This window comes from Aulostomus chinensis, chromosome 21, assembly GCF_037954235.1.
Source record: "Aulostomus chinensis isolate RoL2024-O1b breed Wild chromosome 21, RoL_Achi_v1.0, whole genome shotgun sequence".
Taxonomy (NCBI): domain Eukaryota; kingdom Metazoa; phylum Chordata; class Actinopteri; order Syngnathiformes; family Aulostomidae; genus Aulostomus; species Aulostomus chinensis.
In genome coordinates, this window is record NC_141340.1 from 12,494,874 (window position 1) to 12,516,762 (window position 21,889).

General features: G+C 40.2%; 1 protein-coding gene across 3 annotated transcripts in view; it reads right to left on the reverse strand.

Annotated features, from left to right (window-relative positions):
• Positions 1-21,889, reverse strand: part of cntnap2a (contactin associated protein 2a) — a 383,275-nt gene that overhangs the window by 130,630 nt on the left and 230,756 nt on the right. For all 3 annotated transcript variants that reach the window (XM_086191985.1, XM_086191984.1, XM_086191987.1), the window contains 3 exons: positions 20,718-20,861; positions 19,714-19,975; positions 3,564-3,713 (listed from right to left, as the gene is read on the reverse strand). In XM_086191985.1, the coding sequence (XP_086048111.1) occupies positions 3,564-3,713; positions 19,714-19,975; positions 20,718-20,861 (556 nt within the window). The remainder of the gene's footprint in view (positions 1-3,563; positions 3,714-19,713; positions 19,976-20,717; positions 20,862-21,889) is intronic.

Consider the following 21,889-nt stretch of genomic DNA (forward strand, 5'->3'; position numbering starts at 1 on the left):
TGTGAGTCTAGTGATATAAGCCTGCACAGCAAACCACTGAATAAAACAAACAACCAGGGATCAGGTCATGAAATTGAAGGACTGCTCAATATGCTTCATAACACAGGTTCTCAAACTTATGGTCTGGACCCCCAGGTTGACTTTCAACATGCAGTGGACCCCCATCTGAAGCGTTTTTCTCAATAGGGGCCTGTTTTACCAAGAGATACTGCAGGTATCGCTAGTACTGGTAACTCTTGGCCTACCTGGTGTATGTGGTCCGAGTCTGTTATCTAATACCCAGTGGTTCAATATTGGCAATCAACCCTATCATGTTAAAATAGCGAAATGCGTAATGAGTGAGTGATATCCTGAGACATTTTTGGTGGCATTCATATACTTTTCACAAGCATTTAAAAATATAATAAATCTGATCAGAGCGGCACGGTGGTGCAGTGGTCAGCACTGTGGCCTCACAGCAAGAAGGTTCCAGGTTCGAGTCCCGGCTCCAGCACAGGATCTTTCTGTGTGAGTCTCCATGTTCTCCCTGTTCCTGTGTGGGTTCTCTCTGGTACTCCAGCTTCCTCCCACAGTCCAAAGACATCAAGAGGGGACGAGGCTGATTGATACTCTAAATTGACTGTAGGTGTGACTGTGAGTGTGAATGGTTGTTCCTCTCTATGTGTTGGTCCTGTGATGGACTGGTGACCTGTCCAGGGTGAACCCTGCCTCTCACTAGAATGCAGATGGGATAGACTCCAGCCCCCCACAGCCCTTAACAGGATAAGTCTAAGAAAATGGATGAATGGATGAATCTGATCAAGCATCACTTAAAAATATACATTTACAAATCATTAGAAATACCTGGTATTTGTTGGTATGTTGTTTTTTTTATCCACTATCTGGCATATTCTTTTGTTTTGCTGTTTTTTTTGTTGTTGTAAATTATTAAGTTTTTTTTTGCATTTTTGCTTATCACTTTTTCCCCCCTCAAAAAAGCAAGTACAAAGTAATGATTTACTTGGGAACAAATTAGCAATTACTTGCAAGATCTATAGAATAAAAATAAATAAGGATTAAATATTCATTTAATCAAATCTATACTCAATTGTAATTTTTCCTTTTTTGCTAAGGACCTTCTGGAAGACCTTCAGGTACTTCTGTGTGTCCCCCAGACCCTGTTTTGATTCCCCCTCCTGTATAAATCTAAAGTCCAACCAAAACCGCTGTCAAAGACTTGAGTGCAAGCTGTCCGTAGGCGCTAAAAAACATCCTAAAACATTACTCCTAAACGCTCTAGTTAAAGAAGTCTCAAGTGGGAACTAAACACACACACTTGTTAGTGGTGGGCAAATATCACGTCACACGCCTCACCGTGGTCATAAGCAACAGCTCTGAATCCCTTCGGCTCGGCTCCTACGCATTTGTTAAGTCATGTAAGATTAACGAGAAAGTTTATTCGCAGTTGCTGCCAATTCAGCCCACACGTCTTGTGTCAGCAGGGGGAAACCCATCTGTGGTTGCTCATGTGAGCCAGTTTACAACATGTATGTGTATGAGCATATGAATTATGAATGAATACTCCTCATTAGCACATTATTAGCTTCTGTTTCTCCTTTACCTCATTAACCTGAGCGGGTTTCCTGCCAAAATGATTTTTCTGTTCATCTACTTCTTTCAGAACATTTTTATCTATCCTATCATCAGTTTCCCTCTTTTCCCTTCCCTTCTCTCTCTCTCCCCGTCAATCTCTTTTCAAGTGGTAAAGATATTACAGAGATTCTCCTCTCTTAGCCACTATTGATTCCCAACTTGGCTTACTGAAATCAATAAATCAACAATTGGATCAAAATTGAGACGTGAGGCTAGAAAGGAATAGAAGAGGAAAGAGGAGAAGACAAAAAAAATGAGAGAAAGTCAGGATAAAGGGGAGAGAAGGTAAAAGAAAAAAGTTACTATTGATTGTTTCTATACAAGCTCAGATTAAAGAGTGCAGGAAACCCCCAGAAATGTCCCTCAAAGACATTTTCAACTCCTGCAGGTTTTGAATGTTGCTTGAGTGAAATTTTATTAGTATATCAAGGTCTGACTTTGATTTCACAATATGAAAAAAACCCTCAGAGGTATACAGTAGTAGGGGTTCGCTCAACACAAGTGAGGAGAAAATTAAGACAGACACCAGAATAAAAGGAAGAAGTGTGTGTATGTGTGTGTCTTTGTGTGTGTATGTGTGTGTGAGGCTCTGATCCTTATTGACTGGCCTGGGGAAATGGGTTTGCTTGATGGAGGAGATTGTGGTCTAGATGGAGAGGGAGAGGGAGGGAGAGAGAGAGAGAGAGAGAGAGAGAGAGAGAGAGAGAGAGAGAGAAAGAGAGAGAGAGAGAGGAGACAGTGGAAGGGACACAGGCTTGATGGAGCTATCAGAGCCCAGACTACCTCTCTCAGTTCCTGTAATTTCATACAGGTGCCACACACAAACACACACACACACACACACACACACACACACACACACACACACACACACACACACACACACACACACACACACACACACACACAAACACTTAGACATGGACCATCTTCCAGCAGACGGACAGCAGTGTCTGGCATCATTAACCTGGCCTCTTTCTAATTCAGAGTAATTGTGGCATCTGCACGTGTGTGTGTGTGTGAGTGTGTGTTTTACGGTGGGTGGGTGTGTGTATCTGGTGGTTCTTGCTAACTTCCTCAACTTCAGCCACAGGCATATAGATTTCCAGCTAGATAAATGATTTGTAGACACAATTTGTCTACACACACACACACACACACACACAGATAAAATAGTCCATGACACAGATACAGCGCCAAATAAAAATGCAACAATATTTTGATAATAAATTATGATTTAAAAAAATATTTTTTCAATAATTTGGCCTAGTGACCGTGAAGGAAAACAGTTTGGTAAAAGTGAAGGGAAAAAATAAAGGAGAGGCAAAGATGAGCAGCATTTTAACGTCAAATTATGTCTTTGCTTTTGACCTGCAGCCCAACATCAAGCTTCAGTTTGGCTCTCCAGAGGAACAGTTTGGCCAACATGCTGTACTTTATATCTTTACATCTTAAAAGATAAATTCAAATATTTGTCTACCTGTTTTCTGAAGTGTTTGGGACCAAAGGATCAATAGGGATTGAAATCAGGAGAATTCTTCTAATATTGAGTGTCATAGGCCATTGTTGTTTCTCTATCAAGCTCTGTACAAGTGCTATGGGGGGCTCATTTTGACATTTACTGGAGCAGTCGCCTGAAAGTCTTCCGAGGGGAACATTTAGTCACCTGTGGCACAGAGGAACCACTACAGATAGAGAAACCAGAGAGACAGAGACTAATTGCACACTTTAGAGATTCATGAGCTCCTGATGCAAGGCTTGGCGAGCAACGAGTACTGCAATGCCACAGCCAAGAGTTGCAAGTTGAAGTTTGGGGGATTTTTTTGCATCATCCTCTGATCTCCCCCCCCCCCCAGGGAATAGAGTGTAGAGATGTTTTGCCCATGTTGTTTATGTGAGATCTGCGGGTTGGTGATGGGGGTGACCCTTACCTCCGAGGTGATAGGTTCCTCCTGTGTTGACGGTGAGGGGTGAGGTTGAGCGCACAGCAGACGCCTCCTCGCCATCTATGGTCAGCAGGGCGAAGTTATCCTTGGCCACCAAACGTATCACGTGCCACTGGCCGTCATTAAGGCCTGAACCTGCAGTGATGGAGCGGAAACAAAGACATCTTTAGAAAACACACATTTGATAAAACTCTTAAGACAACTACAGGTCAATACTGACTCGGTCATAGTGCCCCCTAGTGGCAAGAACAAGTAACCCGTATGTAAGAAAACAATGTCTTCAAGTGATCTACAGCATCATAGTGTTATTGCGTTATCTAGCGCCAATCGGTGAATGCACAATTTAATTTTTGTGCAGCATAGTGGATTCATGAGCCTGCCCCTTTATGCAATATCCAAACATGTTCAGGTTTCACCACTTTCTCATTCTATCTGCAGCTTATATGCTCCTTGAATATTTTCTTTTTGAATGTGTTCTTAAAAGTACTTGGTAGAAAATGTTGGCCTTGCGTTTGGATATTAGAAACAAATAACTTGTAACTGCTAGCTGAATTCTTTGAAGGCTTTATTGCAGAGCTAGATGCAGATGATAACTATGATCATGGATGCAAACTTAAAATCATTCTTCTCGCCAACACTTAGTCACATAGACAAGCGAGTGGCACCTTTGGAAAGGTCAAGACGTGCCGTTTCATTTGATCCACCTCCCAGTGATGAATACTTCATGAGCAATTCAACTGAGACAAAGGGATGTGAATACGGACGCAAATTACATCTGCGGGGCTCTAAGCGTTAAAAGAGAATAAGCCAGAATGTCAAGGACTTGACTGGGATTTATGTGGAAAGATGACTGGGTGATTAATTAAAGCTGCGAGTGTAGAGCAGTAGGAGTGGATATCTCTTGGTTGTTACATTCTTCTTTTTCTCCATAATAATTTGCATTCCCATGTTGCTTCCTCTTTTATACTTCCAACTTCCCGGTACTGATGACTTTAAACATCCTCTGCTAAAGACCATCTACCATGCCCTACGCCCCTAACAGTTTTTATTATTATGTATTCTCATATGTATGCGAATGCTCCCTTCTTCAATCTTTGTGTACTCCCACTCCTCTTTCTGCTCCTCTCTTTCCAAGTGTAGTTTCCAGACTCAAGACCCCTGTGTCTCAACTCTATTAACTCACAGAGAACCTTCTGAGTAACAGAGTGCACACGTGTGGGTGTATGTATGTGTACGTGTACGCACACAATCTGTCTGTGCATGCAAGCTTTGAGAATTTACTTTAAGTGTATAGAAGTCTGTAATGTGTTGTGTAGTCAATGTGTGGGTTTCTGCGTGGAAGTTTTTTGGCTTTCCTTTCCTCTCTCTCTCTTCTCTTGTAGCTGTGCTCCATTAAATATGAGTGATGTTTTGGAAAGGGACATTACTAGTGGAGCCGAGAGAGAAGCTAGCTCACTCTCATCACCCTCTCCGCTATATATCACCCCTTAGTGACACCAATCTCTATTCATCCTCCCCCATCCAGCCTCCCCTCTCTGTCCCTGATTCTTTCCTCTGTCTTCTCCATCTTTATTTTCTTTCCTGTTTTCCTGCGTTTTGCTTCTCCTCCTTCTTCTTTCTGTCTTTATATCTCTTATGACTGGCTCGTCTTTTAAATTCGTCTCAGTTCACTGCCTCACTAACTCCAGCTTATTGAGTGAGGACACTATAGCAAAGTTCAAGGCCCGGTTACGTGAGAGTCATTCTCTGCACAGTACGGTATGGATCTGGATTCAGGAACATTATCTTGGCATGTAGCATGTGTCGGTACATGCTGAAGCATGTTGAGGAGAGAGGGGGACTGTTGGTGCGTTTGACATGCTTCACCATCTGTATGACACTTCAGTATTGTTTATATCCTCCCAGGATGCATTTGGAGACCGTGGCATTCATGTCAGCAGGGAGTCAACACTAATTAAACTCCATCAGCTTGGCGAGAGAGTGCGTGTGTGTGTGTGTATGTGTGTGCGTGTGAGCTGATGGGTGTTTGATCATGGCATGACCAATGAATTTAAGAGGCAAGATGGCTGCCCACTGAGGGTCAGTGCTGAGTTCTCGTTTGCACACATACAACAAACGCAACATGGCATGAACATATTTATCAAAGAAAATTTTCTACCAATTGCTGTTATCTTTTTTATGAGCTTTCTTTTATTGTTTCGATCCCTTTTTTGTGCTTTTGCAACTGACTGGCCATAAAATAAAATTTTAGTGCTTTAGCTTTCTGCAAACCATGGATAATATAATTGTTTGTGACCTAAAAGACCTTTAATATCCAGGGTTCCACGGATCCTTAAGAAGGCTTAGATTAGTCTTTCATAATTTCCTATTAAACAAACTGTCAATTAGAGTGGGTGTTAAATTTTGGAGCACCAGGTGGTTTATGTGTCATTTATCTCTGTGTGTTTACATTCTGTGCTCAACTAACAGGGCAAAACAATTAAACCTGTTTGCTGACTTTGACATTTGTAAAAAGATAATTGTGCCTGAGTGAGGTACCAACAACACTTGACAAAACTAAAGCCTTACAGTATGTTTGACCGCGTTAGCGGAACAGCTGCTTCGGCTCACACTCAGCCTCACAGCTCGGATGCTGTTAGCCCAACACTAGCAATTGCATACGTTTAGCATCACCTTTAGCTTTCAGAATTTCATTTCCAACAGTAAATAGTTTTGTACATGATGTAATGTCCAGTAGTGGTTGCAGACCATCATCAGTAGATGACCTGTTCTAGATCCGTAGGTCAAGGAACATGAGAAAAATTAGCAGAATGTCCCAAGAGAACATTGATAGGCTGCAGTGGAGTCCAGTTGATTCAGGTGTAACTCTGTATACTGTCTACTGAGCTTTGATTTTAGTGGCCATCCACCAGGACAGATCAAAATAAGCCTTTGGCTACAATCTGGTTTGTCCTTCTCAAATAAATACATCTTGTTAGCCAATACTCCACGTAAAAACATAAATCACTAGCTCTAGCCAAAGTTCTTCTGAAGTGTGATTTTTTTGTTCTTCTCCCAAAATAATACAAGTTGTTACCTATGAACATTATTCTTCTGGTCAACAGAATCATCAAAAGGCTGCTGATGTGCTTCAACTGCTGCTTCGTTTCTGGACAAATTATTTATCTATTTTTTGGGAATATAGAACAGATGAAGGCGAAAGTATAATAATAATTACATATTGTGTCAATAAATATGTATGCTGGTCAATGATGGAAAAACTGTTTTTCTTGTCTGCCCCTGACGACTACTGCTACTACTGAAACAGACACAGTAGTTGCCTATTGGCTTGGAAAATGCTTCTGCCTCTCTTCTCGTCATATTTTACACTGTCTGATTGATAAGAGTATTGATAAGTATCTGTATTGAAAGTGACAATAAAAATCAAAAAACGCATCACTGTGGAAAGGGTATTAGGGTAAATCTCTGGGTTTGAAAAGTTTTAGATGTGGTTTCACAGAGCGTGCAGTCTTCTCTGTTAAAATGGTCTTTTATTGACAGCTCCAATAACTTTGGATGCTTTCTAATGCGTCAATGCGACAGTTAGTATCTGGTTTTGGTTTAAAAACCACTTGGTCAGGGTTACTTTTCTTGATCCTGATAAGTCATGAACTGATAAGTAATAACATTAGCTGATAGCTTTGTCTGAATGACATCAACTTAAAAAAAAAGAAAAGAAAAAAAAAAAAAAGCTGTGGTTAAAAAGCGACCTTGATGTTCCCCTTCACTATTTCTGAACTGCTTATTGGGTTTGACGTGATGACTATCAAGCTCTCTGCTCTGTCCCATCCCTCTCTATAACCTCTTGAATGTAATGGAAAATTGATATTGTGTCACCTACCATCCCCTCATCTGTTTTACATCACCTGCAATAGCTTTGAATGATGAGCTTATCAGTGATGCTAGTGTGAGTCAGAGCAACACACTCTGCGTCTAACCACTCAACGTGAATCTCTCTCTGTCTCTCTCTCCCCTTTTGCTGTCACACACCAACAACACGGAATCAAATCACATACATGGTGGCTGCCTGAAGAAGATAAAAACGAACACAGATAATGATAGACAGCGGAAGGAGAATCATTCAGATGTGATAAGGCGATTTTGTCATTAATATGCAGCACAGTGACAACAAGGTGACTGCCTGACAAGTTGCTTTTACTCTGTTGTTGTTTTGAATGAAACAAAAATGAAGAAATTGCACCGGGTGGGGTGTCACACGCGTCAGCTCCACTCTGAATACTTACGAGAAGCAAAAGTCGTCAAACTACTGCAAAAAGCAAAAAGGTCTTCCAGGCTACAAGATCATCCATTTTAGATAAATTTTTAAAAAAGTTTAAGAATGATTCACATGATAAATAATTCAATAGCTACTTAATTATAATAGTTTAAAAGTTCGGACTATGATTTGACCCTAAAGTCAGATGAGATTTAAGCGCCAATGTGTCACTTTTCTTGCTGAATAAACAACTTTTGAGGACACGTTTTTGTTCCCAAACGCTCTCCATAGACTGGTATTTTATAGAATCTTTCATTATTTATGTCAACTGTGACATCAGTTGTAATGATTTTTATTCAAACCCTACCAATGCTTCATGTGACAACTGCAAGAACACCACTTATGTCAAAAATACATCAAGTGCCTTTATGTAATAACCACAAGCACACACTGAATGGTTCTTTATCCTTTTGTTGTTGTCGTTTATAAGGTCATTTTGAAAGAATTTAAGGTAAATGATTCTTTACCTTCATAAACATGATCAAGTACAGACGTTTTCTGCCAAATATGCACTTGACGAATGACCTGCGTCTTTCACCACTGTTGCTCCTAACAACTGTGATCACATCTTTTAGGAGGTGAACAGAGGAAGGGGAATGATTTTATATGATTTCCGAGCTCTATTTCTGAAGGTTTCATGTTTTAGTGTCAACTGCTGCTGTTCTGTTCTGTCTGTCAGGGTCACGGACTGGAGGAGAACACAGAAGAGCAGACCAAGGTTTACAGGCGGGTGGCTGGACTAGCGAGGATATGTGCTAGTGCTGAGAGACGTGGTAGTAGAGCACAGAGGGACACCTGACCTGCAGAAACGGAGAAAAAGTGACTGGCCAGGAGAAAGAGAGCGGCGATGGTCATTGGACTAAGGCTACGTGGAGTGTCAAAGGGGACCATTGACTCAAATAGAGTACCTTTGTATGATTCACAGCTGACAAATCGGGGGTTTTTTTCCCAGCAAATTTAAATTTGAGCTTTCTGTTAAACTCGGTTATTATTTATTTCCTACTTGGATGCAAATCTATTTTCTCGTATAATTACTTCCTTCATTGTTCTTTTTCTGTTTAGTGTTTTTTGCCTGGCGGCACGGTGGTGCAGTGGTCAGCACTGTCACCTCACAGCAAGAAGGTTCCAGGTTCAAGTCCTGGCTCCAGCACAGGATCTTTCTGTGTGGAGTCTCCATGTTCTCCCTGTGCCTGCGTGGGTTCTCTCTGGTTCTCCGGCTTCTTCCCACCGTCCAAAGACATGCAATTGGGGACGAGGCTGATTGATACTCTAAATTGACTGTAGGTGTGACTGTGAGTGTGAATGGTTGTCTGTCTCTATGTGTTGGCCCTGTGATGGACTGGTGACCTGTCCAGGGTGAACCCCGCCTCTCGCCTGAAGGCAGCTAGAATAGGCCCCCCACGACCCTTAACAGGATGAGCAGTAGAAAATGGATGGATGGATGGATGGATGTTATTGCATTAATATTATGTCCTTTTAACCATTCTTTGTTTTATTTGTTATTTGCCTCTGGCCAAATGCCATATTACACCTGCTAAAATACACCTTTTTTCTGCAATGTGAACGGCTTTAATTGGCATCCATTGCAGGGTTAAATGACTCGGGTGTCTTTGGCTCGGCTCACCAGAGATGGCGGCTATGTAAACCACGGGCCCTTTGGACAAACCGTGATGAGCTATCAGGCCTCCACTGTCAACATGGAGGCCATGAAAGCTTGTCATCTCCACCACCAATTCAGCCCATAATCTAATAAAACTTCCTATTTAGTGTTTGGGGAGAAAATTATGAAACATAATTTATGATACTATGTTCCCATTTTACATTTATGCAGCCTCCCTAGGTGGAGAGATGCATTCTTTAGTTTACCTTTAAATAATTTGCTCTATTTTGACTTGCTTTTCCAGTTTGTTGTTCTCCACTAGCTGTGCCCAGTTCCCTTCGTTTCCTCTGGTTTATCACCTCTCTGCAACTCTCAAATTCTTTCAGCAATCCCTTGTTGTCCAATGAAGTCAGCTGTATTTTAGTCCTGTAGTTACAGTTTTAGTCTTTGTCAAATTTTCTGCTCATGTTCAGTCTTGCCTCCTTAGTAATGAATCAGTTGTTCTTTTACTGCCAACCCCTGAGGTTGCTGTGGCTGAAACAAACCACTTAAGCTGCTGTCCCTTTAATTGGCTGACTTCTAGATGCCTGGGAGCTGATGACCATATTTGGCCATCCCTGACAAGCTGACGTCAGCTCAACACAAAAATAGAAAATACGAAGTTATAACTTTTGCTCAGTTTAATTTTAAACACTGGACATCTGTCTCATTATCTGAATAGCTAATTTGAACATCTGACATTAAATATGAAAAAAAAAACAGTCCAATTAAAAGTTATGTGAACGTCTGGTCAAAAAAATGCGATTGAAATAGGATATCTTAACCAAAAATAATGGAGAAAATTTGGAAAATCATTACAAAAAAACATTTTAGCAGCTGAGATTGTTTGTTGTATGGATTTCTGTATAAAAATGACTCAAAGAAAACAGTTATTAAAAAAGGAGGATCGACGAATTAGTGTGAGAATGCACATGAATTACTGTAAGCGTTAACCGAAAACAACTTGTTTTAAAAGAATAATCTAGAATTTTGGAAAAAATGGAATTTGATCGGTTTTGTATGTGACATTCGTAACATATGCGGTTGTTACACTTGATGTTTGCATGTAATTATATGTCTAAGCACGATAAATAAAAATCTGAAATGCTCATAACAAAAAGTATAATTAAAGCTGACAACCAAAACCATCCAACAACAACAACAAAAAAATCACGTTTGCATTTTTCTGTTTTAAAAAACAAACAAACAGCATCCACCTGGAGATACAGTTCAATAAAAAGCTTTCAATGACTTGAAGTTGAATGAAGTGTCATATCAACAACAAAAGGCAATAACAAACCATAAATGTGTTTTCATAAAGATGTCAGGGAATGTTACTTTAGACAGCCTAACTTGAAAGAATGTCATTCCCAGTCTCTATGATATTTCAGTGATGAGTTCAAGACTGACAGCCACTGAAAAAAAGTGACAGCAATTACAGAGGAGCTGGAAGCGACGACGGCTGAACAGCAGTGCCAGATGAGAACGCGGAGGAAGTTGAGGGGCTGATTTATGCTATGTAATTATCATAGTCAAATACTAATTTTAGAATTTAATTTTAGAAAATCTTAGGAGAGAAAAGTCACAAACGATTGGCTTGTGCGATTGTAGTGGAAGCAGAATTGGCAGTTAGATGCCACCTGAGTAGAGGAAGGAGGTGACAGCTCTCAGAGAGACTGAACTACTGCTCACCAAGAACAGATTGGATGAGAGATACCTCTGGTTTGACCTTGTCAGAGCATTTCACTAGTGAAACCTGTTCAGTGGAGGCTTATGACCAAGTTACAGGTATGCACATAAAATAGCGTCTGTCTGCATGTAGTTTCACCATCGAAGACAGAAAGTCCTTGTTCAGACTGTGAACAGAAATCAGATTTTTGGAAAATCCAGACTAAATGTTGATTGATTTCCAATCGTCTGAACATGCACACCACATTAAATCTGATTCATTTGAAATCCACTTTGAATCAGATATGTCTCAGTCTGAATGCTCCATACACTCAAACTGATTTCAGGCTGCAGGAGAATCCGATTTTTTTTTTTTTTTTTTGATTGGATTCGTATCCGTTCACACTGTTACTTGCAAGTGATGAAATCAGATTTGTTGCGTCCAGACATCACCAACTTAGCCACAACATACAAACTTTGGGTAGCCAAAAAGAGAAACAGGTCGTGAGTTGCACAAAATACACTTCAAAAAATATCTGAGAGTTTTCAGCAATCTGCGGAAGTCAAATTGTTTAACACAAATCATATTTCATGTTTTTTGCAGTCCAGACTGCGAAATGTGAATCTGAACAAGGCCTATTTGTCTTTTGCATCATTCCCAACCTACTTCTTCAATGATATTTGACACCTAAAGTTTATGTCGTCTAAATATGCTGTTAACGTCTAGACTTTAACAAATCTGATCACCGGCAACACCACCCCCCAAAAACAACAGAGCAGACAGACAAAGATCTGAATTGAGAAATAAGTCAGATTTACCTGAAGTCTGAACAAGGCTTAAGACATTCACTGCCTCCCCCCCCCTCCCCCAAAAAAGAAGAAAAAAAAAAAAGCGGGCAGATGGTTGATCATTTACACCGTAATGGTCACAGAATTTTGTATATTTTAGCCAAAATGTGTCTCAGTGGCTTTATGATGATTCTAGCATCTTGAACACCTTCAGTTGTGTCCTGCTGTTCTCTCTGTGAGAAAGCTTGTGGCCTTATATGCACCGCAGAAGACAAAAAAAAAAAAAAAAAAAAAAAAACACAAAATCCAAAGAACAGGTGTTATTGGTGTTGTGAATATTGGCCTTTGTTGTCTCAGCTGAATCAAACCAATTAAAAGTGAGAGGAAAAGACTTTGACTGCTGAATTTACAGATTCGATCAACTGATACATTATCAGACTCGTGCTCTCAAGTCTTGGTTGCTCTGTTTATTTGACCCTTAAATATCAGACCGGCGCGTGTAGATTCTGTCGAGCAGATGTCCCAGTGCCTGCAAAATCTTTAATTTCACTGGCTATTTGATTTCAGCTAATTAAAATTAGCCTTATTACATTAATCCACATAATTACTGTAGGTTGTTTACAGCATATCTTCATTAACATCAAAGCCAACAGTGAACTACCCTCTATAATTAGAACACTGCTCCTGCAAAGCATGTGATAACTTTTCAAAGGCTTCTTTCTGTTGCGTTTTTCCATGCTAAGTAATATTCTGACCTGTTACTAGGCATGAAGCTGGTTGTGTAACACAGGCCATAACTTATCCTTCATGCTACAAAGACACAGATGTAAAACTGCAAATGCTGTGTCTCCAGGATCGCTATAACGGGTTTTTTTTTTTCCCCTTCTAATGGCTGGATGGCACTTTGTACTTTTTCAAGTGGCCGCTGCATGCAAAGTCTATCTCTACCTGAGCATGCCTCATTACATGGCATTCATCTGACTGAATAGTATGAATACTGTGAGTGAGACAACTTTCAAAAAATAAAACCTGATGACTATGGTAGTAAGGTTAATTTAGTGGTATGGATCTTTGCAGGGAACCTCCACACCCTTATTCAAACATACAGCCTTGGGGAAGAGGAGCAACAGCAGCAAAGAACCCCACCTCCCCAGTAGGGTTCAGAACAGAGTCAGCAACAATGACAACAGAAGTGACATTGATCAAGTCACATAGACGGAATGTAAAGGAGGATTTAGGGTGGAGGTGGGCTGTAAGACGACATGCAGACGAAGCAAGAATGAGCAGGCAGACTGAAGCAGCTTAAATGAGATGTCTTGAGTGTTATTTGCCTGTCGAGCGTGAGAAGGGGGATCGGATGAGCTCACTGGATGTACGGAAGGAGATAACTGGGTCTGCGTATCTAATTGTGACCTGATGCAGCACTTGACGCTCCACTCATCAGCCTCAGTCTGGAGTAAAATCTCAAAAATATCAACACTCCAGTAGGGAGGAAAGACAAGATACTGTAACAGCTGAAACACTTAAGTCATGGACTAAAAAAAGTAATGATGTTGCACTGACTTTGGTTTTTAATTTGACCAAAATAAAATCCATTCATCCTGGAGTCTGAGTGAACACATGTACCAAATTTGTAAAAGTGAACAAAAGAGAATGTCTCCTACAACGGTTGATAGCAGTCACAGGCTCCCAATCAACGCATTTGCTTGAGTGTCCTCATCAAGCTAGATTAAAAACTATTGTAAGGACAATTTATGACTGTAAACTAATCTGGGCTTCGGATGGCAAAAGACTCCTGTGTGTCATTCTGGAAATACAACACTGTATATTTTGGCAGGTTAATTAGAGGACTTGTTTTACTTTCACGATTGCTCTAGTGTTGTGGCTTGGAAAGGATCTGGAGCTGAGAGTAAAAGTGTCAAAGAAAGTCTTGTAAAGGGTTTGAGCCGGTGCACGGATGGACAAGCGGGCAGACGAGCGCGACCTGGTCTGACATCGGAGCCAAGCCGAGAGAGATGAGAAACACGGTGCTACAGAAGGTGGTGGAGCTGACCGGGGCAGACAGACCGAAGAGGCTGACGGGAGAAAATCAAACACTATAACGAGTAAGAGAGCGGTCTTCCTCTCCAGGTACGTCATACATGTTTCCTGGGGATAACTCAGGTCACGGAGTTCAAAGTGATGTGTACTTAGGGATCTACAATATCAAAGATTTTGTGGATGTTTCACAGTTATTTTACAGCAGATACAGATGTCAATATTACATGTATCAAAGTTTAGATCATATTCACAATTCCATACATACCAAAAGACACTCAAGCATTGTGAATTTGTAAACTTTTACATCTAAAAACAATTGGGGAAAAGGCTATTTTTGTGGCATTTTCTCATCCCTGAGCTCCACCGCGCCATTAAAATGTCGGCCCTCCAAAGGATTCCAGTAATTCAAATAAGAATACTATCTGCTGATTATGTGCTGATATTTTCATGCATCTCTAAAACGTGCAACTGTTCAACAAAAAAAATGTTGAATGTACACACACCGCTAATGTGTGTGTCTCAGTATGTGATTTCAAACGCAGCGCTATGAAAATGAGTTTTTTTAATTGCTTAATTACAAAAGTTGATGAATGAGCTCTGACAGTCTTAACTATCACGTTACACATTATTTATAGCTCTCTTTGTATGTTCTTGTTGATGCTACCAAGGCTTTTCTTTAACTGCAACACATCATTGAGGAGTGGATAGTAGGATATCTTTTCTGTAACACAACAGTTCTACTCTTCTCTCCTTTCCTTGCTTTCCTTTCTCCTCTCCTGTCTTCTCCTCTCCTGCTTCTATTACATATTGATCCTATATGATCCAGTGTAAATGAATTTTTCTACTATAAATTTATGGGCCCTGTGGTATTCATGAATCTATCCTCCCCTATCGCTTCCAATCCTAAATATTCAGTCCTCCAAGGTAGCTTAAACAGGCTGACACGTCTTCGCAAATGGCAATATGCCAACCACATAACACTGGAGAATACAGCATATTAAGTCTTGCAAGCAAACACACGCACACACGCACGCACACACACACACGCTTACAAATAAAAGCATGCAGGCAAAAGAACCCACACACACAAACAGGGAATGAAACATAATATAATATGGGTGGTAGTGTGTTTTCCCCCCTCAAGTTCTGCCTCAAGCCTTTCCATTATTATAATGCCTTATGCCTCCTATTCGGACTGCACAAGTAACCTTGTGAAAGTGTGTGTGCGAGGGTGTGTATGTGTGAAAGAGAGAGAGGGAGTAATTCTGCATCTCAAAGGAACTGATGTTATTACTTCTGGCCAAGTTGATGGGTGTGAACATACTGCCTTTCTGTTTTGGAAGTGGTTGATTCAAACACTTTAAGCTGCCTGCGGCTTTGTCCTACTTGACAATGAGTCTAACCTCTGACTCAGAGTGATTTTGTCGGATGATATATCCTCAATCAAATCTGCAGATTTGTATATATACAGTGTAATGAAGCAGCAAACTAATAAGCACAAAAGTTGAAAGTAAGATGCAGATGAAAGAGTTAGTTTTGCATTGCAAATACCTGTTTTATAAATCAGGAAGGGAAATACATAATGCATACAGTACACAAATATTATTTGAAATAGTCAGTGGCTTTACATGCACGGTTCTAATCAAGCTGGAATTACAGCTTGATTCCACCATTTATTGAGATATTGGATACAAACGCAAAATAATCTATTTATTGATGGATTTCAGGAAGTAGGTTAGAGCTGGTTGCTATCAGGCTTTCTTCCTGATTCACTTTTAGCTTCACAGACCGGAGAGATTAGCATACGACATCCCTTGTGCACGGTGGAATTAAATTCAAAGGCTATAAAGAAAAATGAACAACTCCATAAAAGAACACACCAACTTTTTTGGCAAATACACTCATTATCCATCATTTTTAGAGGCCTATAAGCAGATAGATAGCCTTCTCTCCTCTCTGCATGCATTCTCCAGACCCCCACCAGATGGCTAACTGCTAGTTAGTAGATGAAGTGTCCTTTTAAGCTGAGACAACATAAAATTTGTCTGATCATCTGTCCAGATATGCATTGTTTTTTTTTCTGCTTTAGTTACGTCTGTCATTATGATACCAGAACTTGACTTCCCTCAGTTTCACTTCCAGTTTAAACATCGCAGTTGGTCCTGCAGAAGACACGCCAGTTTCACATACATACGTAACAACTCGACATTTTCGGACATCGTGTAGCTGTAGTAGATGAATTAAATGAAACTAACTTTGTTTCAAACCATGAGACTTTCGTAGGACGTAGCAGACCTCATGAATGAAGGAAATCAGATCATGTTACAGCGGCAAAGTCCAAAAGAAAGAAGAGATGTGAAAACGTTACATAAAACGAAGCAGTGATTTGTAAACGTGGCACAAAAGAAATGCTTTTTTTTGTCACAGGTAGCCCCAGAGGGTTGCAGGTTTTGTTGTTAAGTGCCATGGTAACAGAGAAGTGTTTATATGTCACTAACAGACAAAAAAACAAACAAACAAAAATAGAGAAAGAACATATGTCAATTAATCCAATATCACCACTTATGTCGATTGTTCTAACACATTTCCTCTTTTAGTTGCATTGTGTAGGAAATTTCATTTCTCTATTCCTGCAAAAGCACAATGGGCACCGAGCATTGTTTCCATGGTAACAATCCTTGTGCCAATTTGAAAATTAATCACAAGGGTGATCAGAGAACAACATCTCTCCACAACGGCAAACACCGACAACTGGCCTTTTCCACCGGCTTTGGTTTCGTGGATGGCTTTCATGATAAGTAATGTGGAATAGATGGGTTTTATATACATGCCGACGTCTCAAAACAGGCTTTTGTTCCCTTTTTAACAGCCATCAAGGCGACACAAAGCTGCTGCCTGCACACATCAGACGAATGAATGATGAGAAGATAGTTGGAGCGTTAATGAGTAATTGAAAGAAAGGTGATGCGAAAATTAGAACAGAGTTCCTGAAGGAATCACAGTGAAGTGCCTTCTATTAACACACAAACACACACGCTCACACACGTACAGAATCTAATCTAGACTCCTCTCACAGTGTCTTCATCTTCGCTCTATCTTTTTTCTCTAAGTCACTCTCTTTCCTTGTGGGAGATGAGTGCATGTTTCCACAGGTCATAAACAGCCTCAGGCAGCGTCTTCCTCACAAAAGTACAACACACACACACACACACAAGCACACACACACTCACTTGCTACATATAATGCATAGGGAAGTTAAATTTCTTTTTGTGAGTGCTCTTAAAGAGCAAGAATAAGTGCATCTGTCTCCAATCAGGTGAAACGATAATGAAAAAGATGCCAAGGAATATTGATGAGATGTTATCAGGAATACTGAGCTTTTACTCATCATCATCCATCACTTGATTTCTTGAGCTACGTCCTCTGATTCAAATCTGAAATGATTTTGAAGAACAATGCTCATAATGTCATTCATGTTTTTTTTCCTTTGTTCGATCAACTGTTGGCTTGTGAGTTATGAATCCCCACGTCAAAAATATTGCCAACCTGCTACTTATAGAATCTGTGATATAGAAACACATCAACTAAAGCTGTAGAAAGTTCATTCTGCCAATTCATTGAATTCTGTTCAACCACACACACAAAACAGGACTAAATACTATTGAAACCACAATTGAAAAGAGCAGCTGCAATAAACCTGAATTTTGACACATCAAGCTAATAATTATTGTTAGGTATGTTGTAGGTTTTAGTCTGGGAGTCGTTTCCTCAATCTTTTGTTTTGTATTTTCCTAAAACAAGAGCATGTTGGCTGAATCCAATTTTTTTCTGACCTGACAAATTAGAAAAGATAAAAGAACATTCTAAATTAACGTTGGAGAGTAATTTTTTTTAGGCTCAAAGTCATGCGCATCAAAAGAATGCTGTGGTTGATACTGGTCCATTAAATGTGAAAAATAATATTTTACAGTGCAAAAATTCTGAGGACCATCAAGAAACACTCAGCCTCCTGAGGGACTGGTGGTCCAGAGTTCTCTGATTTTCTTTTTAAAAGACAACATCAAAATGAGTTGATTAGAATTTATTGTCTGAACCCAATTTCTTCTGTCAGCACTGATGATGTAGAACTATTCTAAACCTTGTTTTTTTCTGTCTTTTCAGTTTTTAGCATCCTTTGTGGGGGTTTTTTCTTATGGAGTCAAACCCTCTGACAAACTTTAAATGTGTTACAGCTGGTGAGAACATCAAATGTGAGTTAAAAATCACCCATTTAAAAAAGTGCAATTAAACATATACATGTTTATGCCTTCTAGCAGATGCCTGATTATGTATCTAAATATGCTGTTGCTAATCAACTTCATAAAGATGATCTCAAGTGGGGAAGAAAAATAGATTGTAGTGTGTGTGTGTGTGTGTGTGTGTGCGCGCGTGTGTGTGTATCTGCACATCTCACCAGTATGTCTGCCATTAAGAGGGACTAATCATTTCATTACGAATGTACTGAGCTCCCACTGTGTGGTTGAAGCCAGAAGCTGGTGTTGCTTTCAATTTTAGAGCTACTAATATGAGAATCAAATGAGGGATTGTGTGTTTGTGAGCGCACATGTGCTTGTGTATTTTAGTAATAGTGATGTAATCACAGGCTCAAGCCCAATTAGCCTAGAGGGTAACTCTGTAATAATCCCTACCCCTGGGCACTGGCCTATTAAAGCAACAGTGGACAGAATAAATGAGTGTGTCTACATAAAGAGACATTGAGTGGAGGAAGCGGGAGTATGCGAGGAAACGGAACATAAGACAGGTGGAAGGATACGCGGGAACGAGCACAGCCACTAAGAGCAAACTTATTGAAAAAAACAAAAAGAAGTTTGATGTCATGTCATGAGTTGATAAATCATGGATTACAGCTTTATGTCCAGCAGGTGAATGTACTTTGATTTATTATAAACCTAATTACTTGGTGTTGCTGGGCTCAAGCGCACATAAATCAAAACCATGTTAATAAACTCAGGAGAAGATTTATCCCAGGATGCTGTTGCAGTGTACCTAAAAATTAAAGTTAAATATATAATCCATAAAATATAAATACACGGATGAGTTATTTTTAAAAGGTTAGATGCAACAATGAGTAAAACAGTGTGAAATTAAGTTCAGGATAAAAGTTTAGTAACAATTCTTACCACTGAAAGTACCTGGATGCATCACAGCTAAAGTTATTGAATATGGGATGGTTGTTTCAAACAAGATACACGTGAGCTATGGTTGTTTTTTTCTCTCCGTCTCTCCGTTTATTTGCACAAAAGAGGGGCCCAGCTGCTAAAGTATTTGAGGCAGATGCTGATACAGAGAATTCCAATATATCACCTCAAATATTATTTTTTCTTTAGCAATGATCCAAAAAACATAATTAATAAATATACTAAAGATAAATTACGACTGACATGTATGTATCACAAGAGAACATTATTAGCCACATTCATGACTGTCAGGCTCTACTAAAAAGAAGATTTTCTCAAATTGCAATCAGTACAAGAACAATCTGACAAGAACTGATATTGCTTGTGTTTCCATAAATAACAGCATGTCCATTCCAATGTTGATGACTGATTTTTGGTGTTCTAATAAAATGAGATCAAAGAGTAAAGTTGTCAGTTTTTGTAAGTGCAACTGTTGGTCAAACTCACCTGATGATAAGTCTACTCGGTTGTTTTTGGCTCCCGTCGTCACATTAAGGTGCACAACAATTTTGCCGTCTTCCAAGGACATTTCCAGCGTTCCGTCAGCCAAATTGCTGAAGAGGAGGAGCCCGTTTGGATTCCACGTACGAAACTGGAAGCCTACAGATAATGTGTCGTGATTGGCTCGACCTGGCAGTTGCAGGAAGCTGGTGGCATTGAAAAACACGGGGAAGGTGTGGGTCTCCACACAGGAGAAGGACAGGTTACGCTGTTATGGAACAGATAGTGAGAGAGAGGAAAGAGAGAGAGAGAGAGAGAGAGAGGAGGGTATTCATCTGATCTTACTTGGCACAAATGACCATTGAGTTTCTCCAACCTTGTGCTCTTAATCAAATCATTATTATGGTTGCATGTATCTCAAATTTGAATAGATTAGGATGAGCCGTGTGAGACGTCACACAGTATTTAATGTGTGGTTTTAATAAACCTGAGCACTGGATATAGAAAAAGCTACCGCGGAGGATGAGATGAGGAGAGACATGCTATCTTTAGAGGCTTTCAACGGTTGTTTGGTAATACATTTTTAGGATGGCAAAAACATTACAAGTTGAGTCCTGCACTCATCCAGAGTGTATGTGATGATTAGAAGCAAAAAAAAATTACCGTACGAGTACTGTTGAAGTGAAATTCTGTCTTTGAGAGCTCCATTAAACTGGCATATCCAGAAGAAATCCAATAAAAATTGTACACTATAATCATCCTGAGGGAGGGTTTAAGCTACAGCTGTTGTATCATACTGATATCCATCCATCCATTCATTCATTTTCTTCCGCTTATCCTGTTAAGGGTCGCGGGGGGCTGGAGCCTATCCCAGCAGCTTTCGAGCGAGAGGCAGGGTTCACCCTGGACGGGTCGCCAGTCCATCGCAGGGCCAACACATAGAGACAGCACCACCGTGCCGCCCTACTGATAGCTAGATGTACAGAATCAATTTTCCCTTTTTCACTTACAAAGCTTGAGGTGTCCAGCTTCTTGCGGCGGGCCAGGTCAGTGATGTTGTCTCCGTTGTAGTTGATGCTCTCCATGCAACCTTTAAAGTTCTTCCTCCCTCCTCCCACTGGTTTTCCGCTGTAAGGCATCCCCCCGAAACTCAACTACAGACAGAGGGCACACAGGTACGCACACATGGAGGGAAGCATGAAGACATAGTTAAAATGACTAAATTCAATTCGGCTTCCTTTTCTTCTGTTGTAAAACTAGCAAATGCTATGTAAATTTAAGGCTAAAATTAAAAATCAGATACGTTTGTATGGTCAAACATCACAAACACGCTTCAAGAAAAGGTACCTGAAGCCTAATTTTGAATTATAAAGGCTAATTAAGACAATGGACTGGATTGGAATGGTTTGGCTACATTAACATGGAGGGCAATATTCTTATATTACCCAGATTACAAACTGGTCTGATGCAGGAAGCAGTGGCGGCTGGCTCTCCTCGCTAATTCCCCACATCACTACCTACAGGAGACAACAGGTCTCCCCTCCGAGCACAGGAAACAGTTCCCCGACCATTCTGTCTTCACTGCCAGAGACAGCAAAAGTCAAGAGCGGCATCAACTGCATGGAAGATGAGCGCACAGGCAGTCATCTTCTGGAGTCTGATTAATTAAATTACTAATATTGTAACGTGGACTGAGGAGATACAGTGTCATGTAGTGACGTGCGCACAAGGTTATGACTCAGATTAACCCAATCACCTGGCTGTGAACCAGCATCTCAGAATATGAAGCCACTGTAATCACCACTCAGCTACAGGCTTGGTCTCACTTGAGAGCAGTAAATTATACCCACCGATTCAATTCTGCTTGATACAGTGTCTCAGCTGGTTGAGTCAAGCATGTGTAAAGATCTACAGAAAAGGTGAAAGAACATCCCACACTTTGGTGTGACTTAAGTGTGAGAAAAATGTTAATGAGCAACTTTTTCTCACTGTTGTATCGACCTCAGCAAATATGAGAGAAGAATTTTTTGGGCTTTTTGGCTGATATCAAGCCAAAAATGTAGTGATATCACAATGTGTTTCAGATAAAAATTTGTAGTGCTACTTTATGTGATTATGAGTGTCAATACCAACAAAGTTTGGGAGTCACAGAGGAACTCACGCTATAATAATGTCAGGACGC